Raw genomic sequence first — 27,541 nt, 5'->3', positions numbered from 1 at the left:
TTTGATAAGTAACACTTTTGTACATAATAAATTGGACTTTGTCAAAAGAATCTCTGCTATAAGGAATCAATTTCATATTCATTGTCACATAGGATCTGTGCTTTTCTTTTCTTTTTTTTAATCTTTCAATTTATTTCCAGTTTTCAACATTCACTTTCACAAGATTTTGAATTTCAAATTTTCTCCCCATCTCTCCTTTCCTCCACCCCAGGATAGCCTGCATTCTGAATTTTGCCTTTCTTCAGATGTATTAGGGGATAATTGTTTCTTAAAGTAATTGTCTACAGCAAGCGTATAAAACTTGAAGCAAGATTTGTTGGAAGATATTGTATACAACAAAAAACATTTCAAGGCAGTTAGCATCCATTAGAAAAACCTTCATGTGTGATAGCCAGATGACTGAAATTTAACCCTTGAAGGACTGAAGGCATGAGAAACATGAGAATATGAGAATAGTTTTTTAAAAAAACTGTTTAGGAATATGTCTAGATCTAAGATAAAGGAAGTGGTTTGCCAAAAATATTTAAGTAGTATGCAACCTAAGGGTACAAATGGATTTTTTGCTCATAGTAAGATGTTTGGTTCAAGGAGAAATCTGGGGCCACTAAAAGAACTTGGTAAAAAAACTGCAATTTGCTATTCTTAACATAACTTCACCAACTACTTCCACTAAGTCCTTTGACATTATACAATTTTGGAAGCAAAGAACAGAAAATCCTTTGTACTTTTAGTTTTAATCTTCTCAGACTAAATTCTGTGAGTCTACGATATTTGAGTTAGGAAAAATAGATGCCTTTTTATATGAACAGCAGCTAGCATTTATATAGTGGGTTAAGGTTTGCAAAGCACTTTAAATATGTTATCTCATTTAATCCTCACAATAACTCTGGGAGGTAGGCATTATTATTATTATTATTATTTTTCAGATGAGGAAACTCAGGCAGAGAGAGTTCAAGAGATTTACCCAGGGTCACACAGTTAGTAGGTATCTGAGGTCACAAGTAAACTCAGGATTCCTGACCCCAGCTTCAGGGCTCTATCCTCTGCATCACAAAGCTGCCTCTTTCAGAATATTTTAAAGTGTTCTGTGTACTTCCCTGTCTTCTTAAACAGCATGTACTAAGCACAGTTTTCAGATCACACAAAATCATCGTGCTTTCATCACGCAGTGAGATGCATGCTCAGCGGCCTCACCAAAGTATGGTGTAACAGTGCACTAGGTCCACAATCTTTGCTTTTTTGAACTCTTGCATCTACTTTTTCTGTCATTTCCTTTGTTATTGAGCTGTTGACTGTGAGGTACAGAGTTCTGGATTTCAAGTCAGAAGATGAGGATTTAAATTCTTCCTCTTCCACTTAACTACTTAAAGGACTTGTTCAGGGCCTTTAACTTCCCTGGGCATCAGCTGCTTCAGTTGTCTGATGAGGGACTGTATCATATAACCTGAAATTCTTTTTTATTTACACATCTACAATCCTTGCTACTTACTGCCAGGGTGTCTCAGTATGACAATGCCTCTCCCTTTTCTAACTTACTCCTTTTATTCTGCTCAGAACTTGGAAACTAGATAAGAGAGCTTTTGAAAACCCTATAGAGTAAATAGGCTTGATTCCTGAAGGGATCCACTTGAAAAGTAGGTGTGATTTAATGAGGCTATTTTTGATGTCAAGACTTCCCCATCCCCACCCCATTTCCTGGTTCTCAGCTATGTTCTGAATAGGTGGCACTTCTGAATAGCTGAGTTTCTTTAGAGCCAAGATGTCAAAGATCATTCAGTATCAATACTTCATCAATCTCTTATAGAGACTGCTACATGTAGATGGTGGCTACATCCCTCATGTTAGATTAAAAATAATTCCTTTGTCAGTAATGACATTGACTCTTTAGAGACTTATTTTTAAAGTTTTTTTCAGAGTTTTTTTTTAATGCTCTCTTGCTTCTCTATCATGGTCATTTCTGAATACATCCCTTCCCTTTCTCTAGGCTATACCTGTTGTAACAAAGAAGAAAAAAATGCGGTGTAGTGAAACCAAATACAACTACTATGTCTTCAGGAATATACAGAACTCCATACCTATAGCCCCTAACCTCTGCAATGAAGGGGAAAAGTTTAATTTTTTCAACTGTTCCCCAGGACCCAGCTTGTTGTGATAATTATACAGCCTTTACGTTTGGTTGTTTTGCTCTTTCTATGTACATTGCTGTCTGCTGTACTGTTTCTTATTCTGCTTACTTACCTCTGCATCAGTTCACGTGAGTATGCTCACACATCTCTGAATTCTTCCTATATATCATTTCGTTTGGCACAGTAATGTCACTACATTCACCAATGACAACTTGTTTAGTCACTCCCTCCCTTATGAGCATCTCCTGTTTCCCCTTCCTTGCCACCACAAAAAGTGCTGTCAGGAAGATTTTGTTGTATCTGAGACCTTTATTTATGTCTTTGACCTCCAAGGTGTATATGAATAGAGGTGGAATCTTTGGGCCAAAGAATGTGGACATTTTAGTCACTTTTTACGCAGCAGTTTGCTTCCCAGAATGGTTGGATGACATTCACAGCTACACCAACAGTACAAGGGCATTACAACAATAACTGACCTTTATACAGCACCCACTCTGTACCAGGCACTGTGCTAAGTGCTTCGCAAACCTTATCTCCTCACAATAACTCTGGGAGGTAGGTGCTGTTATTTTTTCCTATTTCACAACTGAGGAAACTGAGTCAAACAGAGATTAAGTGACTTGATCAAGGTCACACAGCCAGGAATTGTCTGAGCAAAAGCGAACTCTGATCTTTCCTGCCTCCAGGCGTAGCACTCTGTGCACTATGGTGCCACCTAGTGGTCTCCAGCATTAGCACGCCTGTCTGCATACTAATGCAGCCCTCTGCGGGCTTTGTTTCTTTTTTTTGGTGGTGTTGTTGTTTGTTTTTTTACTGATTACTTCCATTTTTGCCAATTTCTGAAGTGTGAAGTGAGGCCTTGGAGCCGTTTCGATCTGCATTTTTTAATCGTTTATCATCTGAAGCATTCTTTAATTTAATTTTATAAGGTACAACTAACCTTTTGAGGACTCTATATACACTTGGACCACTTAACCTCTGAGGAGAGGTTCTTGGGCTTATAGAACTGTATTAATGCAATGGAATAGAACAGGTGTTTATTGAGCACTTAGTATGGACTAGGGACTGTGGGAAGCAGTTTACAGACATTATCTCATTGATCGTCACAATAACCCTGAGAGACAGGTGCTGTTACTAAGCCCCTGCCCTTTCATTACAGTTTAGGAGAACAAGGCAAAGATTAAGTAACTTGTCTAACTTGTAAGTATCTGAGGCTGATTTGAACTCAGGTCTTCCTGCCTCTAGGCCTAGTGACTCTACCCTACAACAATACTAGCTCTCTCTCTCTCAGTGGGTTTGTATATGCATACATACAGGCATGCATACATACACACATGTAAGATTCTTATTAGAGGTCTTCAGTATGAAGGGCTTTTTTCCACTTTGTGAGGGTACTTTCTTATTTGGCCTACATTTATTTTGTTTGTGCAAAAGCTTCCCAGTTTCATAAATCATCTCTGATATCTTTTGTGACCTCTTGAAACACTTATCTGGTTAAAAACTCCTGTATCCAAAGATGTAAAGGTATTTGATCTCATTTTTTTCTGACGTTTTGTGGTCTGATGTTTTGTATTCACATCAAATACCCATTTAGAACTTGTGGTATATGCTGTAAGCTGTTAGTCAAAACTTATTTTCTGTAAAACTTTTCCTAGTTTTCCTAGTGATTTTTGACAAATAGGGAGTTTTTCTCCAAGCCATTTATATTTTCCAGTTAAACAAATAAATTATTTAGTTTGATTATTTCAGATTTTAGTTTACTTATTGATCTTGCCATTCACTTGAGGCTGCCCAGCTTCTCCCAACTAGCACAGCATCACCAGTATGAGATGCTAGAAAATGTCCCTTCCACCCCACCCACTCCTCAGTCCAGGACGGAGGGGAGGAGTTTATCTATTTAGTTTTTGTACAATCTTAAAGCTAAGCTGCCCAGTTGGTGGGTGAGTGCTTAAGTCAGTGCCAGACTGCACACCAGACCATGTTTCACTTCCTATCCAAATGTCTGCCCCAACCCTCAAACCGTCCACTCAGCAATAACCATCTGTCTTCTACTTTTCACCTCTCACTCAGGGAACAGTAATCAAAATAATACTTACATTACCCCTATCACAGACACTCTTGAGACACTGCCATGACCAATCCTTCCTTCTACTTACATACATATGTACATACACATACATGTGTGTATCTCCTGCATTAGAATGGAAACTCTTTGAGGACCAAGTTTGCTTCATTTTTATAATACTAGTCTAGCACCAGGCATGCTGTCTGGAGTATAATAAGCACTTTATAAGTGCTCATTCATTCATCTACTTTTCAATTGTTTTAACAAAGTACAAATAATTTTAATGATTACTGTTTCATAATATATTCTCTGAGGTCAACGTACTATTTTTCTTTATTCCTACTTTTTTTTTCATTCTTTCCCTTACGATTCATTTATTCCTCCAAATGAAATCTTATTATTTTGTCTAGCATGATAAAGTACCTCTAGGTAATTTGATTGATATAGCACCAAATTTGCAAATTGGTTTAGGTACTAACTGTGATTTTCATTACATATGTGTGACTCAGCCATGACCAATAAATATCCTTCCAATTATTTAAGCTGCGTCCTCATTTCTTTAAAAAGCATTTTGTAATTATATTTATATATCTTGAGTGTGTCTTAACCTCTCTGTAGTTTCTCTTCCTGCTTAACATCGCCCACCCTCTCTAGTTTGGGTGCTTTCTCCTAGTTCTTCTCTTACCCGTCCGACCATGGCTTCTCAACTCTCCTCTGCTGGATCTTCATCTAGGTCATACCCACCAACTAACTGTGGGTCTCCAATGATCTGTCCAGAGCTTTTTTCTCTTCTCCCTTTACAGTGCTTCACTTGGTGATCTCATCAGTGCCCATGGCTTCAATTATCATGTCTATGAGGATGAATATCAAATCTATATCTCTCTTGAGTTCTAGTTCATCACTAACTGCCTTTTGAACATCTCAAACTGGATACCCCAAAGGCATCCCAAAACAGCACTTCTCTTTCACCTAAAACATTTCCCTCCTTCCAGCTTTCTTATCACTGTCAAGCACACCATCATATTTCCAGTCACTCAGGTTTACAAACTCAGTGATTACAACTCCTTGATTCCTATTTTGGACTCACGGCACATATAATGTCAGACTCCACCGATTCTACCTTCACAGCCTCCTTTTCTCTAACTCATGCACCTATTACCCTAGGACAGGTCCTCACCCTGTGTACTACTGCAGAAGTCTTCTCTTCCACCATGTACCTCTGTCTACGTGGTTGTCAGTCACTTTCAGTCATGTTCAACTCTTCATTGACACCGTTTGGTGTTTTCTTGGCAAAGATACTGGGGGGTTTGTTACTTCCTTCTTCAGCTTATTTTACAGATGAGGAAACTAAGGTGAACAGTGTTAAGGGACTTGCCCAAGTTTGCACAGCAAGTAAGTGTCTGAGGCTAGATTTGAACTCAGGAGGATGAGTCTTCTTGACTCCACGTCCAGCACCCTATCCACTGTGCCACCTAGCTGCCCCAAGTCAGTCAGTCATGTGGCATTTATTAAGGGCCTGCACCAAGTGTGGGGCATGCAAAGAAAGACAACATCAGACCAAACCAAAAGACAAAGCAACAACAATTAAAAAACCACAGTCCCCTTGCTCTAAAGGACTTCAGTCTGTAGGAGAGACAAGATGCAAATAACTACGTACAAACCAGATATGTGTAAGAGAAACTGAGGATAGACAGAGAAAAGGTTCTAAGATTAAGGAGGACTGGGGAAGGCTTATTGCAGAAGGTGGGATTCACGTCCTTACTAGAAAAGCTTCATTTATTTTCTTATCATAAATGTTAGCCTTTGGTTTTAGTTATAACTTTTTATTATATAAAAAATGATCCTTTGCCTTTTCTTTTTTCTAAATATAAATGAATGTTATAATTTGTTAAAGACTTTCTAAATTTATTGAAATAATTATGTGACTTGGGACATTTTTGTTTATATAACTAACTTTTCCTAACATTAAATTATTCTTACAAGCTTGATACAAATCCAACTTGGTCATAGCTGATAATTGTTTGGATCTGTTGGTATGATCTTTCTGCTAGGATTTCATTTGAAATATCTGTATCAGTATTCATTAGAAACAATGATCTATAATGATCTTTCTTGGATTTAGCCTTCTTTGCTTTAGACATTGAAACTGTATTTGTCCTATAAAAAGAATTTGATAGAATGTTTTATTTCTCAATTTTTAAAAAATAATTTGTTTAATATAGTTATTAGTTGCTCTCTAAAACTTTGATAGTATTTACCAAATCCATCTGGACCAGTGCTTTTTTAATTTGGTAGTTCCTTTATAACAATTTTGATTTCATTTTTCAAATCGGATTTAATATTTCTAAACCAGGATCTCTTCATCTGGGTATTTTATGTTTTGGTAAGTAATCCTCCATTTAAAAAAAAAATCTAAGTTTTGCTAGCATACCTTATTATAGTCCAGTGCTAAATATGCCTTGCCAAACTACAACACTGTATCCCTTCCTGCATTTTTTTTTTGCTTAAATGTGTGATGCTCAACTTAGGTAGAAAAAGTAATGAAACTGTATTAATTGGGTTTACTATAAATTTATGTAATATAATATTAACTATTTCAGTAACGTAACCTTTGACTGCTTGGTAACAGAAGCTTTTCTAAACCTTTTCATCCCTTCTCAGACCTCTAAATGTCCCCCTTCCCACGCATTTGACAAGGACCTCAATTCTTTCTTTACCAAATAAATTGAAGCTATACACAACGTTTTGTCTTTTTCTCTTCAATTCATTTCATATCTCTTTGGCACCATCTCTCACTGGATTTCACCCCTCTAGTCTCTGAAGAAGCAACCCTCCTCACTGCCTAAGCAATCCCCCCTGGGAGGATTCCATCCTTTCCTGACATCCCCAACAAACTGCCCTCACTATCATTCCATTCTATCTACCGGCTCCTTTCCCGCTGCTTACAAATATGCCAATATTTCCTCAGTACTTAAAAAAACGCTGCTTGATCTGACCATCTTCACTAGCTGTCATCACATATTTCAACACCTGTTTTTAGCTGAACTCCCAATATTATCTACAACCTTCCTTTCCTCTCACTCTTTGCTAAATCTTTTGCAGTCTGGCTTCTAAACTTACCATTCAATAAACATCTCTCTGTCTCTGTCTCTGTCTCTGTCTCTCTCTGTTCCTCACTCTCTCTCTCTCCCTCTCTCTGTCCCTCTCTCTCTCTGTCTGTCTCTCTCTCTCTTTCTCTCTCTCCCTCTGTCTCTCTCTCTCTCTCTCTGTCTCTCCCCCCCCCGTCTCTCTCTCTCTCTGTCTCTCTCTTTCTCTCTCATAATTGATAAATACTAGCCTTTTCTCACTCCTAACCTGCTTTGCAGCCTTTGTCACTCGTATCATCTAGACACCTTCTCCTCTTTAGATTTTACTGCCACTGTTTTCTCTTAGTTCCCCTCAAATCTTTACAATTCTTCCACAATCTCCTTTGTGGAATCTTTGTGGGTATCCTTTAAGCCTCTGTCCTGAGTGTTCTCTTCTCTCTCAGTTGGTAATCTCATCAGCTCCTGTGGGTTCAATGATCATATCTATGAAGATGTCTCCCAGAACTACAGATTCACCTCTTGTCTTTCTTCTGAGCTCCAGTTCCTTAGCATCAACTACCTTTTGGATATTTTGAACTGGGAAGTCCTTATAGGCTTCTCAAACTTTCAAATAAAAAAAAAAACTTTCCTCCAAAACTCTCCATTTTTCTGACCTGTTGAAGGTACCACCATCTTCCTAGTCACCCAGTCTCAAAATCTAGGTGTCATCCTCTGGACCTAACTTGCACTCATCTCATATCACTTTCCAAATCTTGGCATCTTTCCTTCACATAATCTCTAGTATAAGTCACCTTCTGTGTATTGAAGCAGCTACCCTCCTAGTACAGACCCTCATTTCCTTTCCCCTGGACCACAGCAATAGTCTTCTAATTGCTCCTTGCATTCCAATCCACCCACTACAAAGTTGTCCAATATATTTTCCGACTATGAAACATGTCCCCTCCAAACCTCTACTCATCACCCCCAGACACTCAGTAAACTTCAGGGACTTCCTGTCACCTCTAGGATAAAATAGGGAGTATTTCATTTAGAATTTAAAGCTCTCTACAACCTGGCCCCTTTCCCAGTTTTCTAGTCTTATATTTCACAATTTTTTTTAGTATTTTTTCTAATGTGCTATTTTCCCTCCCTACCCTGATGAAAATCAATACAAAGTCCTTATAGAGAAGATTAACAACCTCATATTCTTTTCTTGATACTTGTATTTATTTGTACATGTGTTTCTATTGTTTGAGGTTTTTGCAAATTATATAATTTGTTACTTTTGATTTTCTTTGTAAGAATGTTTTAAATGTTTTTATGTTAAAAGTTCATCTTTTCATTGGTGATTTGGTTCAGATTTTCAGGATAAATTGAGTTGCAGATTGAATTCCTTGGTTTTTTGTTCTTCATTTATTCTCATGAATCATTGTGTCTCTAGAATAATCTTGTTTTACTGGAATTACATTTCGTTCATGTTTAAATTCTTTCTGCTCGAAATTTTTTTTCTTTATTATAATTGTAAATTTAACTATTACATTCCTTAGAGTACAAAGCATTATTTTTTTGTGGAAGTCTGTGGATTCTAATAATCAATGTTTTGTTGTCTGTACTTAAAAGGTTTAGACAACTTTGTTATATATTATTTCAGGAAACATGCATTCAGGTTTCTTACTTGCTCTGTCCTTCTGGAAGACCTGTAATGCTTCAGAGTTAGCTTCATTGATCTGGACTTCAAGGTTAATCATTTGGCTTCTCAAGAACCTGGAAATCCCTTTATAGTTACCTTTTGCTTCTCTTCTGCCAGATTGACTTCTGCTTCAGTTTTGGTCTGCCTCACTTTCAGCCTGTACTTCACAGAGATTCTTCATCGTGTATTCAATTCTTCCTATTTTGTGATTTGTTTCCTCTTTAAATTCTGCAATGAGTTTTGAATAGTGACTTAAAATTCATTTCTAATTTTTTAAAAAATGTTTTATTTCTGTCTATCTTTGGACTTGTCATTTCATTGACACAGGAAACTTTGTACCAATGGAAATCAGCACATACTCTAATCAGGTCTCAGCGAGTTGCCTGGGGCCACTGAGCAGCAAAGGTGTTTTCCCATGGCCAAGCAGTCAGTATTCATCAGTGGCAGAACTTGAATCTAGGACTTCTTGATGTCAAGGCCAACATCCTATCCACTCTGCTAGGTAGCTTTTCTTTATTTCTCTTCTGGAACTTCTGGATTTTTTTTTTTATATTGTTCCATTGTTTCTGGGCAGTTTTCAGGATTTTCTTTTTTCATCAGGTAGTTTTACTTAATTTACCTTCATATTTTGATACTTGTTCAACATATTGTTTTTTCTTTGAGGTTTTATTTATTCATTCTGCCTTTCTGATCCTCTCTGTTGGTTTATCTGTTTGTCAGCTAGGATTTTATTCAGCTTTTTTTTCACTTGAACTTTTGGTCTTTCAGCCTTTGTCTTGTATTCCCCACTGCCTGGATCTGGTTTCCCTCCTCATTCCTTGGCACCTTCCTTTGCACTTCCTTTAAGCCATGGGTTGTCTGCAGCTTTTCCATATTTAGGGATGTCGTGGTCAGCCAGACCTGGGTCCTTATCCAAGGCAAGTTTAGGGTGGGAGAGAATGGGGGAAAGGCAGCACAGAGAGGATCTGTTCTTGCTTCGTTTCCAGTCTCCTCTTTCTTTCTTTCCCTTCAGGAAACTGACTTCTAATTTGATCATCTTTTTTTTCTTTTTCTTAATAAGCTTATCTTTAGAAGTTTAAGCAGTACTCTGGAATAATCTGATTAGCTCACAAAGTAAATATTTAATTTCTAAAGAGTACTGCATTTAATATGTCACTATCGCTATATTTGATCCCATCTAAATTGAAGCTATTATAATTACTAGCTTAAATCTACATTTTTTCCAAAATTAGAATAAAGGCAAAGCACATCAAATACAAAATGAATACTATGATTAGAACATGCTATTGAAACTCATGAATCTTATGTACCAGTAGCTTTGCAGAGAGAAAATATTTTATTTTGTGGACATAGGCTGCTTTTCATTTTGGTTGGCTATATTGCTCATCAAACGAAGGACTGAATAAAAGAGAACATGAATGATCAACACAAACCTATTACCATTAATTGGAAAGTTAATTCTACTATATGACCTCATACACAGTGAGACAGAAACAATCTTGATATATGAATGACTATGCTTTTTAAAAGAATAAGGATCAGAAGAATAATCTTTTTCATTAAAAATGTAATTTTTCTTCCTTCCACTAGAGGAAGCAATAGTATAATTCTTACCATTTGGTGGATAAAAGACAGCATAATCTTCCATTCCTAGTTTTCCTATAAGAAGACCACAAAGATATCAATACAAATAAATAAAAAATGACCTATTTGATTCATATGTTCTGTTAATGTAGTAATGGAAAATGAATATTTATACATTACAATAGAACTTCATTATTTAATACTCTGGAATTATTTTGTACAAAGATTTAGCATACTTTCTAATGAAATTCAAATGAACACTTTAGAAGAATTTTAAAAAATAATTAAAACAAGTGATTTTTTTTTACCATCAACTATTTAAGAAACATAATTTACATATAACCAGCATGCTTACTACAAATCATTTTCATCAATTTATTAAAGTCCCCCAAGCAACAATTCTTATCAAGCAACATTTCTTGTTTGAGTTTTAGAGTAATGTACTTTAATGTGGTAAAGCTACATTTTCTTAAAATACTCTATAATTCAGATTTCTACCAACACCAAGTAGCATTTCTCCTAAATTATTGCAGATTAGTGATGTTTTACTGTTTATTTAGATCCTATAAAATTAAGATTATTAATTAAAATTTATTTAAAAATTTATTTTCACTTAAGACCTTAAAATACTACCCCTTTTGACAATGATGAGAGCCCAATACTCATAAAACAATTGACAGTAGTTAGAAATATGTCAACAAGTACTGATTAAACACTTCCTATGTACTTAAGACCTAATGAAAACTATAGAGATATGGAAGAATTACAAGATAAGATTCTTGCCTTAATGTGAGTAAAACAGAAGAAACAACAGTGAACAATACAATACATTACACAACTAATACCTCAATGAATTCATGATGTCACTGATGTAGGTACTCCCTTCATTAGTGCAAACTGTAACTCATCTAAGACTTTCTTTCTTATCCATGCCCTCCCATAATTTCTCTATAAGGGAGTATTCAAATGTCCTGAAGGTTATTCTCTAGGGTTTTTCATATTTCATGGGTACAGTCCTTAGGCTATCACCTGATATCCTTCACAGAAGACTTTTTCTGGTCATATCTTTCTAGGATATTATCTTTCATGCCATTTCCTGTGGTTGTCACTGTTGATAATATGCTGACGTCTGTTTACATGGAACCACGCATTTCTCAGTTGCCTTCTGAGTCACTGGCAATTAAGATTTTTTTGAGGTCTGTACCACAATAACATGATATTAAAATGATATTAAATGATATTAAAAATCTGGAGTGTGTATATGTGCATGTTTGCGTGTGTGTGTGTGTGTGTGTGTGTGTGTGTGTGTGTGTGTGTAGGAGACAGAGACAGAGAGATACAGAGAGAAGAGAAAGAGAGGTGGAAGGGAGTGTGACATGAAATGATTGAAAGTGCTCTGCAGTTTCTTCTGACTCATTCTCTTAGTGAGTTGCATACCAAATAGCAATTAAAATTGTATCAAATGGTTTCTGATATAATTTCAAGTTACTTTGCCTCCCTGGGACTATGACTGTAGGGGCTAATGGAAGAAGCAGGGTCACAAATGTTGACGTTTTGGGTGAGGGAGAATGAACATAATTTGTTTGAAGAACAATAAGCAGACACTAGTTTGATATGCAAGGGGACTTTGGCATATGAAAGACCTTGAATACCAGAGTGAGTTTGGATTTAAGCCATCAGGTTATAGGAATCAAGGGCGGAGCCAAGAGGGTGGACTAGAAAGACACACTTATGCAGGGTCCTCCCCACAGCCTATAAAATACCTGTAGAGAGGGACTCTCAACAAATTCTGGAGCAACAGAAGTGGAGAACAACAGAGTGGAGGAGATTTCCAGCCCACGGTGACCTGAAAGGCCCACGGAAACGTCAGTTGCGCTGGACGCGGAGCCAAGCACGGAGCCCAGGCCAGCCTTGGCTTAGTGGCGCAATGAGACTCTGGGAAGAGGACACCTTGGGGGCAGAATCTCCAGTCGCAGTAGTGGGGCCTCAGATCCCCTGGCCTACAGGCGCCAAAGGTCAGTGACAGGGTTTAATCAACAGGCCAGGAAGGGAGAAGGGCTTTTCCATAGCTCCAGCAGCAGGCAGTGGCCACAGAGCCTGCACAGCAGCCCATAGGGAAGCTCCATTGTTGGAGCATAAAAACCCCTGGGGGCACTGAAGAGCTGAGTCTTGCGTCTGCCCTGGGTGGAGGCCTTGGCCGAGATGGTCTTTGTCTCACACTGAATGGCGGCCCTGCCCATTCAGCTTATCTGAAAATCAGCCCCCAGTGCTGACTTGGGAACTGGAGGCCAAGTGGTGTGGAGAGGTATCTGCTAAGATTCTGGGCATAAAAATCCCTCTCTGAGTCCAGACCAGTACACGCTTGATTATGCCACCTTGGAGGAACTGAGATCTCACAGATTCCCAGAGTATACCCTACTCTTGACAAAGGACCCAAAAGTCAAGTAACTGGTTGGGAAAATGCCCAAAAAAGGGAAAAAAAATAAGACCATAGAAGGCTACTTTCTTGGTGAACAGATATCTTCTCCCATCCTTTCAGATGAGGAAGAACAACGCTTACTATCAGGGAAAGACATAAAACTCAAGGCTTCTGTATCCCAAACATCCAAAATAAATATTCAGTGGGCTCAGGCCATGGAAGAGCTCAAAAAGGATTTTGAAAATCAAATTAGAGAGGTGGAGGAAAAACTGGGAAGAGAAATGAGAGAGATGCAAGAAAAGCATGAAAAGCAGGTCAACACCTTGCTAAAGGAGACCCCAAAAAATGCTGAAGAAAATAACACCTTGAAAAATAGGCTAACTCAATTGCCAAAAGACGTTTAAAAAGCCAATAAGGAGAAGAATGCATTCAAAAGCAGAATTAGCCAAATGGAAAAGGAGGTTCAAAAGCTCACTGAAGAAAATAGTTCTTACAAAATTAGAATGGAACAGATGGAGGTTAATGACTTTATGAGAAACCAAGAAATCACAAAACAAAACCAAAAGAATGAAAAAATGGAAGATCATGTGAAATATCTCATTGGAAAAACAACTGACCTGGAAAATAGATCCAGGAGAGACAATTTAAAAATTATGGGACTACCTGAAAACCATGATCAAAAAAAAGAGCCTAGACATCATCTTTCATGAAATTATCAAGGAAAACTGCCCTGATGTTCTAGAACCAGAGGGCAAAATAAGTATTCAAGGAATCCACCAATCACCGCCTGAAAGAGATCCAAAAAGAGAAACTCCTAGGAACATTGTGGCCAAATTCCAGAGTTCCCAGGTCAAGGAGAAAATATTGCAAGCAGCTAGAAAAAAACAATTCAAGTATTGTGGAAATACAATCAGGATAACACAAGATCTAGCAGCTTCTACATTAAGGAATTGAAGGGCATGGAATAGGATATTCCAGAAGTCAAAGGAACTAGGACTAAAACCAAGAATCACCTACCCAGAAAAACTGAATATAATACTTCAGGGGAAAAAATGGTCTTTCAATGAAATAGAGGACTTTCAAGCATTCTTGATGAAAAGACAAGAGCTGAAAAGAAAATTTGACTTTCAAACACAAGAATGAAGAGAAGCATGAAAAGGTAAACAGCAAAGAGAAGTCATAAGAGACTTACTAAAGTTGAACTGTTTACATTCCTACATGGAAAGACAATATTTTTAACTCTTGAAACTTTTCAGTATCTGGGTACTGGGTGGGATTACACAAACACACACACACACACAGAGCACAGAGTGAATTGAATAGGATGGGATCATATCTTTAAAAAAATGAAATTAAGCGATGAGAGAGAAATATATTGGGAGGAGAAAGGGAGAAATGGAATGGGGCAAATTATCTCTCATAAAAGAGGTAAGCAAAAGACTTTTCAGTGGAGGGAAAAGGAGGGGAGGTGAGAGAAGAACATGAAGCTTACTCTCATCAATTCGACTAAAGGAAGGAATAAAATGCACACTCATTTTGGTATGAAAACCTATCTTACGATACAGGAAAGTGGGGGAGAAAGGGATAAGCAGGGTGGGGGGATGATGGAAGGGAGGGCAGTGGGAGGAGGGAGCAATTTGAAGTCAACACTCTTGGGGAGGGACAGGATCCAAAGAGAGAATAGAAGCAATGGGGGGCAGGATAGGATGGAGGGAAATATAGTTAGTCTTATACAACATGACTATTATGGAAGTCATTTGCAAAACTACACAGATATGGCCTATATTGAATTGCTTGCTTCTCAAAGGGAATGGGTAGGGAGGGAGGGATGAAGAGAAGTTGGAAGTCAAAGTTTTAGGAACAACTGTCGAGTATTGTTCTTACTGTTAGGAAATAAGAAATACAGGTAATGGGGTGTAGAAAGTTATCTGGCCCTACAGGTCAAAACAGAAGATGGGGACAAGGGAAGGGAGGGATGTAAGAAGAGAGGGCAGATCAGTGATAGGGGCAATTAGAATGCTCGGCGTTTTGGGATGAGGGGAGGGGAGAAATGGGGAGAAAATTTGGAACCCAAAATTTTGTGAAAATGAATGTTAAAAGTTAAATAAATAAATAAATGAATTTTTTAAAAATAAAAAAAATTTTGAGGAAAGGAGTGACATGATGAAAATAGTTTTAGGAATATTAATCTGGAGGGAAGGAAGGAGGGAAGGAAGGAAGGAAGGAAGGAAGGAAGGAAGGAAGGAAGGAAGGAAGGAAGGAAGGAAGAGATGGGAGGATGGGAGGGAGGAACAAAGGAAGGAAATAAGCATTTATTAAGCATCTGCTATATGCACTAAGCACTTTATGAATATTATCTCTTTTGATCAGTACAACAATCCTGGGAAGTAGGTGCTACTATTATTTCCAGTTTACAACTGAGGAAACCAAGGCAGGCAGGAGTTAAGTGCCTTGATCAGGGTCATATAGCTCTAAAGTGTCTGAGGCCAGATTTGAACTCCCCAGAAGATGTTCCAGGACTAGTGCTCTATCCACTACAGTACCTAACTACATCTAAGCATCTGCTCAGAGCCAGGATGCTGCATAAAAAATATAGCTGAGAGTGGTAACTGGTGAGAGAGATCAGGCTAGAGACTATTACAGTAATCCATACATGACGGCATGTGAATCTGAATCAACTCATCAACAAGAATTTATGAATTTATGAAACCTACTATGTGCCAGGCTCTACGCACCAGTCTAGCACAGAGTATTACACTCTGGAGATGTAAACACTGATGCAAACAGCTTCCGCCCTTGAGCGTATATTCTAATGGGAATAAACATCATGCATATGTTATGCTTTTAGTATGCCTACACAAAGCAAAGATAAGGTAACCCTGGTGAGGAAGGCAATGGCAGCTGGAGGGACCAGAGAAAACCTCACTCGGAAGGTGGTTCTTGAACTGAGTCTTGAGGGAAAGCAGGGATTCCAAAAGGCAGAGGTGAGGAGGCAGAGCATTCTGGACACAGAAGTGAATAAGCACAAAGGCAGAGGGATAGGAGATGGAGTGCTGAGTGTAAGCAGTGACAAGGATAGTATGGCCATATCCTAGAGTGTTTGGAAGGGAGTAATAGGTTAGTAATGAGGCTGGAAGGGTAGGATGGGGTCAGGTGGTGAAGAGTTTTAATTGGCAAGCAGAGGAGTCAATATTTGAACCTAGAAGTATTAAGGAATCCCTGAGTATCTTAAGTGACAGAGCTGTGCCTTTGGAAAAACTTGTCAGCCTTGCAGAGGAAAGATTAGAGTGGGGAGAGATTCGAAGCAAGGAGACCAATCAGAGAAGGCTATTGTTACAGTGAAGGTGAAAGGTGCTATGAGTGATGCCTGTGTAAAAGGAGAAGAGAAAATTTATATAAGAGAAGGCATCAAGGTAAAATGACAAGTTCTGGCAACTGATTAGACACATGAAGGGAGTGAGACTAAGGAGCTAAGGATGAGACTGATATTATGCACTTCAGAGTCTAGAAGGATGGTGGTCCTCTTGACAGAAATAGGAAAGTTTGGAAGATGGATGGAAAGATCATTAATTTTTATTATGGACATGTTTAGTTTTAAATGTCTATAAGATATATAATTTGAAATGCATGTGGTGCTGAGGTTCAGGAGAGAGACTAGGGTTTAATATAGATCTGGGAGTCATCCTCATAGAAATGACCATTCAAACCATAGAAACTAACGAGGTCACCAACTGAGAGAGTATAGGGAGAGAAGGCTGCCTGGGACAAACCCTTGGAGTACATTGGGCAAGTAGAAGTAAGGGTCAAACCAGAGCTATTTTGGAAGAATAATCAACAACATGAGTAGAGAAAAAAAGAATAAAAAAATCAAAACTGCATACTTGGAGAACTGACAAATAGGACTTACAAAAATGCTGAAGATGCTATTTGCGGGGAGGAGGTATTATGCACACAATCTTTGAGATATGAGCATTAGATGATGACAATACTGTGGATAAATTTTAGAACAGACATCTTTTGGAGAGGATGGGCACACAGCTCAGGGATCAAAATAAGAGACATAGACTGAACAGTCATTAAAGTACAGGGTATAATTTAAAATCACAATGGGGGTTGAGCAACCTGCTAAAAAAGAGAAAAATGAAAAGACAAGGTATCAAGCTTAGAGGTATTGCAATTAGGGGGAAAGAGGAGTCATAAAAGGTGACTAAGCAGATAGTAAAGAGAATAAGGAGAATATAAAGCCAAGAGTGGAGAGCTTTAAGGAAATGGAATTAATACTGTCATATGCAGCAGGCAAAGCTAGGAAGTCATATTCCCTCCCTTGTTGGAGGGCTGAATAGTGAAAGAGGGTTATACACAGAGCTGAGGATATAATAATGGGGATTCCTTTCTAGTATAGGTTAGACCAGATAGTCACCGAGTATCCCTTCTCCTGTCAAATTCTGTGAATTTATGAGTAGGAAATGTAGCCTGCTAAACTGGTCTCAGGTTTAGATCACAGTTTCTCTATTCCATTTAGGACTCAAATTCTTCAAACCAATTTTTGATGAGAGAGATAGTAAGGGGATTGTTGGGGGGGGGGGGCGCATTAAATAGTAAAGACAAGAAAAGTAATTTAAAAAATTTTTAACAGAAAATAAGACTTCTGTGGTTTTTAAGTGAATTTCAAGGGCAGAGAGTTAATTTAGAGTAAGAAAATGAATCCATACAATTCTAACTGTTCTATGAAAAGCTAAGTAAGAACTTTAAACACAGTATAAATTTCTGATAAAACTAGAATTCTGCAAAAAACAGAAATAATTTTTGGTAAATCTGTATAAAATGTAATGAGAGTTAAAGATCTTCCCTGCCCATTAACAGGCCTCACATGGAGCCCATTAAGGGAAGCTCGACTAGGGAAGGCTTGTTTTGTTGTTATTTTCTAATGAGGCATGGGGTCAGGAGGGTCATGATGCTCTCTGGTTCTGACAAGTGTATATACACTCTGAAGTGAGGTTTTGGTTTTGGTCTCACTCTTTGGAAGAAGGCTCATGTGCCAGATGAGACTCTGGGAAGGCGCTAAGGAGTCCCCTGGCTTTGAAAACCCAGATGATGGTGATTCTCTCTCTGGTAACAATGTATCTATGCAATGGTCAGACAGTTGGATCTCTCTGTTGATCTATGATGTATGTGCTGCTTATGGTCAGACAGTTATAAGCCCTGTCTGTTGGTCTTTATTTCTCTGCTTGTATTTTCTCTGTTGGTATATGTATTTGATTAAAGTGATTGTTGACCTGTCAAAAGTTGCTTTTCTTTTAGAAAAGCAGATCTAAGAACCTGTGCTAGCCAGCCATCCTGGATATGTCAGGGTGTTTGCTGCTACAGATGTACCAAATGTTTTAGTTCAATTTAAGCAGTTAAAGTTTAAGTCTTAAAAAAATGCTCTCTTTATATCAGTTACATTTTTACCTCTTATGTATGACTTTGGTGGTGAAGCACTATTGTAGGCAAAGTGTCCTAATACAGATGTATCCCGGGAGAAACACAGTAATACCTGTAGGGAATATTGGAAAAAGAAAAATTGAAGCAGTCTTATAAAACCAGTTAAATCAGTATGCTATTACTAGAAATCATATTTTGAAACAGAATCCATGCCCTATATAGGAATACTTGTAGTCATTTCCAATACCTGGGTATGGAAATGGTCAGTAGTCCAAACCAGTTGTTTTTTTAAGATTAATGGAATTGTTTTATTTTTAAATTTGTGATTTTTATTGGGATATTTGTTTTTACATCACTTTAATTTCTTAAAGTGTACCTCCAATTTTCCCTGTTCCTTGCAACAAAAAATTAAAAAGTGAAGAAAATAAAAGCAGTTAAGCCAAACACATCAACCAAGTCTAAGATTATATGTAATGTTACACCTACAATCTCCCACTTCCGCAGAAAAGTGAAGCAAGTTCATTTTCTCATCTCTTCCTGGGAGCCAACTGTGCTCATTATAATTGCACAGTATTTAATTTTGGATCTTTCTTGTTGTTTTTCTTCCCACTTATATTGTTCTAGTTATTGTATACGGTTTCCTTGAATCAGTTTTCTTCAGTCCGTATCAGTTCATGTATATTTTCCATGCTTGGCTGAATTATTCACAGAATGTTAAAGCTGGAGGAGACCTTATAGATTTTTCACTGCCTACCATCAGTTTTTCAATCTCCATTTCATCATCTGTAAAATGAAGTCTAGGGAATCTAAAGCTCCTTTCAGCTCTACCATTTTATGATTGTATTCTACCCAGCAATTTAATATTGGCAAAAACTGTAGGCTAATAAAAAGTCATCACCAGAATAAGTCATTTCCTTGATGCTAAACATTTTCTTATAAATAAAATCTGGGAAAATGGTAGTTGCAAAACAGTGAGAATGGATAGCAATCTTCAGAAGTAATTGGAAAAAAAATTACAAATAAATGCACTATTAATCCCACAAGAATTAACTGGTTCACCCCACAATAAAGAATATGACAGTAATGCATCCCTATCCATCTTTTCAATTGGTACTACTGAATTACTAAAAGAAACCCAAATATACTTAGTAATCAACAATAATAAGCAGAATGAAAACAAGTTACCAAAAATTAATATTACTCTAACTTTCATTCAAACCAGTTTGTACAGTCTTTCTCTAAATAGTGACTGAATCAGAGCGACTCAGAAGTACTGGTTGTTCCAAATTAAATTCTGTCCAAATGGGCAGTTCTGACTGGCTTGATAGAAAATTGCCATAGGCACAATTTTTAGAACTTCTGTCTTCTGCATATAACTAAAGTCATGTGAAAACCAAATAAAAATGATTAGAAAGTATAGGAAAAATATAATGGCTATCTTTTATACACAAAGCTTTGAGATATCTGCGATCTCCCTCAGTTCTTATTTCTTTTAGACTACTTACCTGGCTACCAACGCCATAGCCACTATTCCACTATGCATAGAAAAATTCAGTGAGAAGAATTAAGTGGTAAAGCACTTGGCAAACCTCAAAGTGGCATATAAACTTTAGTTATGATTTGGGATAGGGTTAGGTTTGCATTCATTATTTAGTAAATATTCTTGGTGTAACCAAAAAGTGCTAAACCAGGAGTCAGTTTGGGCAGTATAGCCTAACTCTGACACTTCTGAGTAAATCATTTAACTTTTCTAAACTTTGATTTCTTCATTTGTAAAAAATAGGGCTAGTAATAATGCCTTCCTGTCTTAGTGGGCTGTCATAAGTAACATGAGTGATTATTAGCACTAATGATAAATTTTATGCATTTGAATACAGTTACTTGTGTACCTTTCATATCAAGTACACTTATGAAAAGCTCTCTGAGCGCAAAGACTTTGTTTCATTCGTCTTCACACTCTTTATTTCCCTCACACAGTGCTCTGCACACAAGGAGGCACACATAAATGAATACAGGCAGAGAACGAATCAGTGAATGAAATACTATTTTAAAAAATTCATAGACATTCTTAATGGAAAAAGCACTAGGGTTGAAGTCAGATGACTTGGCTCTGAAATTTATCAGCTACGTAACCATGATCAATTAACTTCTCTAGGTCTTAGGGACTTCACTGTATAACAGAGATAATATTTATCCTACCTACCTTACACGGTTGAGAGGAAAGTCTTTTGTAAACCATAAAGCACTATACAGATGCAAGCTACTACACTACCTGACAGAAACTCGCAACACGCCATTCTTGTACCTCTCCACTACAATGCAATATTACTTGTTGTATGAAGGCTACACTTTTCCTCCTGGTATTCTAAGTTCTCATTCTGGCTCCAGTGATTAATCTAACCACATTCTCTACTTCTCTGCCAAATGGTAAAGCCTCAATGAAATGAATATTTTTTCTTACGCTCCTTTCCTATATTCAGTCCTACTTGTGTCTTCACTTGTGCTGTCTCTTCGACAGTAACTAGCCTCTTGGTTCACCCATTCAGTCTATCCACCCTTCAGGACTTACATAAATAAATAATTTTATTTTTAGTAATTAAATGATTAAAAATGTTTAATTATTTAAATTAATTTTATTTATTTCAGCCCACAGTGATTTCTTTCCTTCCATACTTCTCTTTGCATTTAAAGGCCAGTGAGGCACATTCTTAAGCTTTTTGTGTCATTTAACACTTAGGCAGTTTGAAGCCTAAAGATCTTTTCTTAGATAAATATTTTTAAGTGTATAAAATAAAATACATATGATTTTGAAGGAAATCAGTTATAATGAAATAGTTATCCTTTTTTTTACATCCCTGGACTATAGTTTAATAATCCTCTGCTTTAGAATATAAGCACTTGGGAAGAGGGGCAGTTAATGTTAGTTCTAAGAGTCAAAAGTTTTTAACACCAAAGCTGGAAAAGTAGGAGGACAATCACATAGAATAGTACTGTTTTTGGTAAACATCAAGATAGACCTATAGAATAATTAGGTTGTTATTCTTATATGGTTTGAGAACTGGTTCTGAAGTAACTTCCAATGGCATAATTCCTAAAATATTTTTGAGCAACTGCAGTATCTTTGTGTAGATTCATATCTACTTCAAAGGGAAATATTTAATCCAATAAATTTCTTAATATGTACTATGCGCAGAGCACTATGTTAGGGAGTCTCTGCTTTTATATCTAACTGGGGCAGGGATACTTATCATTCTTGACATCTAATGGAGTTAGTATGGAGAAAGAGAAAAGGGCCCAAAACAAATTCTTGGAAAGCACTCATGTTTAATGGGTGAGATGGATGATAATCCAGCAAAGTAAACTGAGAATTAATCAGATGTGTGGAAGATATACTATAAAGTAGTAATGTCATTGAAACCAAAGAAAAAGAATTGATTAATGAAAACTGAATTGAAAAATGGCCATTGGGTCAGATATTAATAGCCTTACAGAGAGCAGTTTGGGTACAGTGGGGTAAAGTAGATTTTAGAAGAATGCAAGGAGTTGAGAAATAATATTTGAAGAAATGGAAGCAATGCATGTCAACAGTCTTTTTGAAAGGTTTGGCTACAAAAGGCAAAATAGACATAGGGATGCAAACTTGAAGGAACTGGCAGGATCAACAACATATTTGAAGGATGAAGAAGGTTTGACATGTTGGAAGACAGCAGTAAAAGAGCTAGTGGAGAAAGAGAGACTGAAGATAAGAGGGAAGGGGAATGATTGATAGGATCTTAGGCATCTAACATTCCAATCCCAGTCCCTAATGGGACAGGTGGCTATTTATACACAATCTATAGTTTTCATTTATATGCTACCTTTTCGCACATGAAATGCTTCCTGGCCTAAGAAACCAAGGATTCATCCTTTTGCTTTAGATATAGCATTACAGGACATTCATTCCTCCAGAAACTTTATTTTAGTATACCAGCCTTCTCTGCATGACTTTTGGGCACTCCTACATAACACTAAGCAATTGGCCTCCTATTAAATCCGGGTTAGACTTTTATTCATCTGACTTCCAGATATTGTGTTGATTTTTTAATAGAACAGGAGTACTATTTAATTATAAATTAAGTATATACACACCCAAAGGATTTTTCATTATCTGTCATTTTCTTAAATAAGCACAAACAAGAGATCCTTGCTTAAATCTAATCTATAATTCTCTGAATAAGATAATTTTAGAATCGGAAGGTGATCTTAGAATCTACTAGGAGATGAAGGCTTCAAAAATTAAGTGACTTAATGCCAAATCATGAAGCAAATTAATTGCAATGAGGAATAGAGCCCTGCTCTCCTGCTTCCCAGTTCAGTGTTCTTTCTGCAGTAGTACTCAAATAGTAATTTGGATTTGTGGATTCTGTTATGTCTTTTTTAAGTCAGTATTCTTATATTATTATGGCACTTCCTATACTCTACAACATATTTTAGCATTTGATTGTGGTCCAGCTTATTTTTGTTCTGAAGTCATTTCGCATTCATTAGTCTTATCTCTTCCACAATACTATGACATTGTGGAAGATAGGAATATCCAACCAGATCTCTTTTATTCAGGAGTCAGAATTCTGACAACAGTAATCAGCAACACAAACCTAGAAAGGCCAAAAAAGGCTTCTCAGCTTAGAGGAAAATAATGGCTACAGCCTTCAGGCCCAGTGACTCAGAATTACCTATTAAGAAAGGCAATTCTTTAAGAGTGATGGAGGAGTCCTGAGGAACACTGAGAAGTGAAAAATGACCACGGAGGGAACTGGAAGAAAGAATGTATAAAAAGCAGTTTAGTATTGTATATTATAGAAACATAGAGACCTATAATGCTAGATTGTCTATAAGCCCATCACTACAAAAGAATCAAAGAATGGTAGTGCCAAAAAAAACCTAGAGATTATCTGGTCCACTGAACTAATTTTATAAATGAGCAAATGGGTATAGAAAAGGCCAAATGTTTTGACTGACATCATACAACTAGTTAGTAGTGTACTTATACTAAAATGCAGGTATCCACCATAACGCCCAGCCTTCTTTCTAGTGCACCTTGCAGTCTAGCACTGTGACAGTACCATTCCATTTCCTGCCTTCATGTCTTTGCATGGGGAGTCACCACATGCTTGGGATATACTTTCTCTTTACCTCCACACCTTGGAAAACCTAGAATCCTTAAAAACTCAGTTCTAGAGCCAGTATGAGGCCTTTTCTGATCTCAGTTATCAGGGTTTTATTTACTTGGTATATATTTTGTATATATATTGATATATATGTGCCTCTTGTTTCATGAAATAGAACATAAGCTTCTTCAGGGGGAGACTGTTTCATTTTGGTCTTTGAATCTCCAGCACTTGGCACAGTATCTGGCACCCAATAAGTGCATAATAAATGCTGATTGTGTGATGGGCACAATGATGACCCTGAGTCATCAAGATTAAATTATGTTAAATGCTATTTAATGTCAATGAAATGTATGATATGTTTTAGAAAGAATGCCAAAATTTTCAAAATATCTGTGCATGTAATTAAGAGGGTAAGCTTCAGTTATCTAAATAATTCACTTATGTTTAACAATTCATTCTGAATGATGTTGAATAAATGAGGCATTTATATCTGGAGATCATAAATTTGGAACTGGAATGGACCTTAGAAATCATCTAGTCCCACTTTCTCATTTTGCAAATTAGGAAACTGAGGCTTCATTGGTATCTACTCACCCTCAACATGACACTTCATAAAATCCTATACATATAGCAGACTCTTGAAGAATGCTGAATTCAGATTAATGTTTTGGAGAGCAAACATAGGGGAGCAAAGTGAAAAGATAAAAGCAAAAAAAGAAATAGGAAACAAGAAATTAAAACAGGATTAAATAAAAAAATGGAAACAAATAGTAGGCAAGAAACATGGAGATGTTCCCTCATGAAGAGAAAAGTGTCAAGCACCATAAGTGCAGAGTAACAGAAAGAAAAATTCCAAATAAACTGAAATATAAAACCTTGAAATTTATAGCAAATTAATTTTAATTGCAACAGGTTTTTAAAAACTTGCCTTTGGGTAGCCTGGATTTTCCCTTTTCTGGGTAGCTAAAATTTGTGCTGCAAATACACTGAAGGGAGGTAGGTTTCTGCAGACAAAGGTGTATTGGAATTATCCTAACTTATTGTATTGTCATAAGATGTGGCAGAGCACTTCAGAACAATTCCTGTGACAAACAACAACTTTTAAATTAGCAAGAGCATGGGAAGAGGCACTAAGGAGGAACTAGAAGAAGGGTTTTGTTTCTCATCTTGAAAGAGGAAGTATCCACACTATTAGAAGGGCTTAGCAGTGCCACATGTTCAAATTAACCCAAATCAGTGAGCTTGGTGAAATTTTAGAAATCCAAATCATTGCTGAGTATTTAGAAAAAACTATTTCAGAGACCTCATTCATAGGAGCATGCAACTATCTTTTGTTTAAACAACCTGTGCGGTCATAGTATAGTGTAATCACCAAATTAAAAGTTATTTCCTTTAATCATAGGCTAAACTAAACATAAAGAAGTATATATTCAATTGCTACTGATGAAAAGGTTAAAATACTGGGCATAATAAGTATTTGAAGGGAAATTTTTAGAAGATAATTTGTAAAAAAAAAAAAAAAAAAAGATTAGGAAAATTCTGGGCTTTGGAGGCCATGGAGTAAGCTAAGCTTGCTGCCCCTAGTGCTTAGAACAGTGCTTGGCATATGGCAAGCATTTAATAAATATTTTTTCATTCATTCAATTTATATCTTTCAGAAAATCTATACACATTTCTCATTTCTTACTAGTATTAACAATGCCTCTCTCTATTCCCTCCCATCATTGCTAACCTCTTGAATAATTCGTCAGCACTCAATGTTGTTATACACTCATTAGTCATTCTCTTCTTAAACTTTTACACAATCTATGCCACTTTCCAGAAACAGTTCTCATTCCACCAGAGATATCTTAATTGATAACTTTTTCAAATGCTGCTGATTACTCTTTCTGCTAGATACTTGGTTTCAGACACATCAAACTCTTGTTCTACCTCTCCAAATGCTACTTCTGCATCTCCTCTGTAGGCTCTTCATCCTTTTTCTTACCAAAAGATCTGTCCTCAGTCTTCTCACCTGCTTATATTTTCTTTGCTTTGGCATTCACCTTTACTTCCATTATGTGAAGTATAACATCAATGTAAATGATTCCTAAATCTTTATTTGAGCTCCAAGTTTCCTACCTCCTACTTCTTAGCCTTATATCTCTCCCTCACTACTACCTCAAACTCAGCACCTCCCAAATTGGCCTCATTTCTTTCCCTTCTAAATATCATATCCCTTTTCACTTTACTATTTCTATCTATAGAACTATCATTTAGAAGACTCTGATTTCTGTAACCTTTCAGTCATCCTTCCCTTACCAAGTTCTATTATTTCCATCTTCCTTGCATCTCCACCCCTCACTTCCTCTTAATTCACATGGCAACCATGATAGTCTAAGACCTCACAATCATACACTTTACAATAGCAAAAGATTTGATGGGTCTTCTTGTCTCCTCACTCTCCTCATCAATACAATTCATATCTCATACCACAGAGCAGTTTTTTTTGCACTCACAAATCAAGTCAGAGAGAGAGAGAGAGAGAGAGAGAGAGAGAGAGAGAGAGAGAGAGAGAGAGAGAGAGTAGAGAGTAGCCAAGTATGCTGAGGTCTGGCTCTATTATCACAAAGACAAAGATACAAATTCTGTTTCAAACATTTAAAAATCATGGAGAAGTCATGCAACCTTTCTCAGTCTTGGTCTTGATTTCCTCATCTGTAAAAAAGGGATAATAGTAACACATACCTCAAAGGACCAAATAAAACAATGTCTGTAAAATGGTTTGTAAACTTTGGAGTGCCTCAACAATTACGATTATCATCTTCATGTCACTAATCAGCTCAGCAGTGTTCAGTGAAGTCTTAATCACCAAATGAAAGAAGGTCAAAGTCCTTGCCTGACAATCTGATATGATAGCATGCTGCTTTTTTAACCTCCTGCCATGTCCCTTCTTCCACTGAGGGGGAATCATGTGTATCATTCTCTGCTCTGCACACACTCTGTGCTCCTACACCTCTGGACCTTTGTTCATACTGCTCTCTATGCTTGGAATGCCTTCCCTTTCCCCTTTTCTCAACCAGGTTGAACTTCTTTCCAACCTGCTACCATATTCAAGAAGTTTTTCTTGATTCTCCCAAAGACTTCATATAACACTTCATTTTGAAGTTCTCTAATAAACTTCTTAAACTTCACTTATTATAGCATATGCCAATTGATCCTCACCTAAATTTTGTACCTACTCAACTGGCTAGCAGAGTGCTTTACACACAGTAGGTATTTAACAAATGCATTGCATCACAGTATTTCTAAGAGTGTTGTTAAGCTGGAGGAAAAGGAAGATCTGTTACCTAGAGGGATAACTCAGTAGTAAACCTAATCTGCCAGTACTTCTGTTGTCCCAAAGCCAAAGGAGCAGTGAGGAGTCTCGGATGGTAATGGTAAAGTGGTACTCCATGACTGGTGTATAAGATATGTCATATTCTGGCCTGAATAACAAGATCAGTAATCATTGTTGTGTTGAATGAAAGCCCAATTACTTTACATGTAATGGTACAATTAGAGCTCAACTATAAATTTGTAGAAAAATTTTTGCCAATACTATGCCCATCTATTTTTGTTAGAGAAATTTTCTTCAATTGTACAAATTAAGTGAAGATTATCCTTCAGTTGAGTATTAGCTGTTTATAGGTAGCAATGACTTCCTTAATTTTTAACTGGAGCCTTTCAGAATTAATAAGACATTTAGTATAGAAATAGAAAATACTGTATATATGGCACAAATACATTTAAAACTTCTCCATTTTGCTAAACAGTTAAAGAATCTATATTTTCTTCAGTGAAATATAATACTAAGAGAAAGTAAAATTATTTAAGCAATAAAAATCATATAAATGAGAAATAAAAAAGACTTAATTAACCTCTTTATTAGTATATAACTACTGCTGTATCTTTTATTTTCTAGCATGATTACCCAAATATATTTGGAAAATCTCAAAGGATGAACTGTCAGGAATGTTTCCCTGCTCTCTCCTCCTTC

At 36.9% G+C, this 27,541-nt stretch overlaps 1 protein-coding gene across 6 annotated transcripts in view; it reads right to left on the bottom strand.

Moving 5' to 3' along the window:
* The window catches only part of TBC1D19 (TBC1 domain family member 19), a 117,923-nt gene that overhangs the window by 18,615 nt on the left and 71,767 nt on the right, over positions 1-27,541 (bottom strand). For all 6 annotated transcript variants that reach the window (XR_011969512.1, XR_011969513.1, XM_072620418.1 and 3 more), the window contains 2 exons: positions 18,401-18,485; positions 10,561-10,605 (listed from right to left, as the gene is read on the bottom strand). Coding sequence is in view for 4 of the 6 variants with exons in the window: in XM_072620418.1 (XP_072476519.1) it covers positions 10,561-10,605; positions 18,401-18,485 (130 nt within the window). In the remaining 2 variants the exon portion in view is untranslated. The remainder of the gene's footprint in view (positions 1-10,560; positions 10,606-18,400; positions 18,486-27,541) is intronic.

Source organism: Notamacropus eugenii, chromosome 6 (genome assembly GCF_028372415.1).
Source record: "Notamacropus eugenii isolate mMacEug1 chromosome 6, mMacEug1.pri_v2, whole genome shotgun sequence".
NCBI lineage: Eukaryota > Metazoa > Chordata > Mammalia > Diprotodontia > Macropodidae > Notamacropus > Notamacropus eugenii.
Note: the sequence above shows the minus strand (reverse complement) of the source record. Positions and strands in the feature narration are given on the sequence as shown.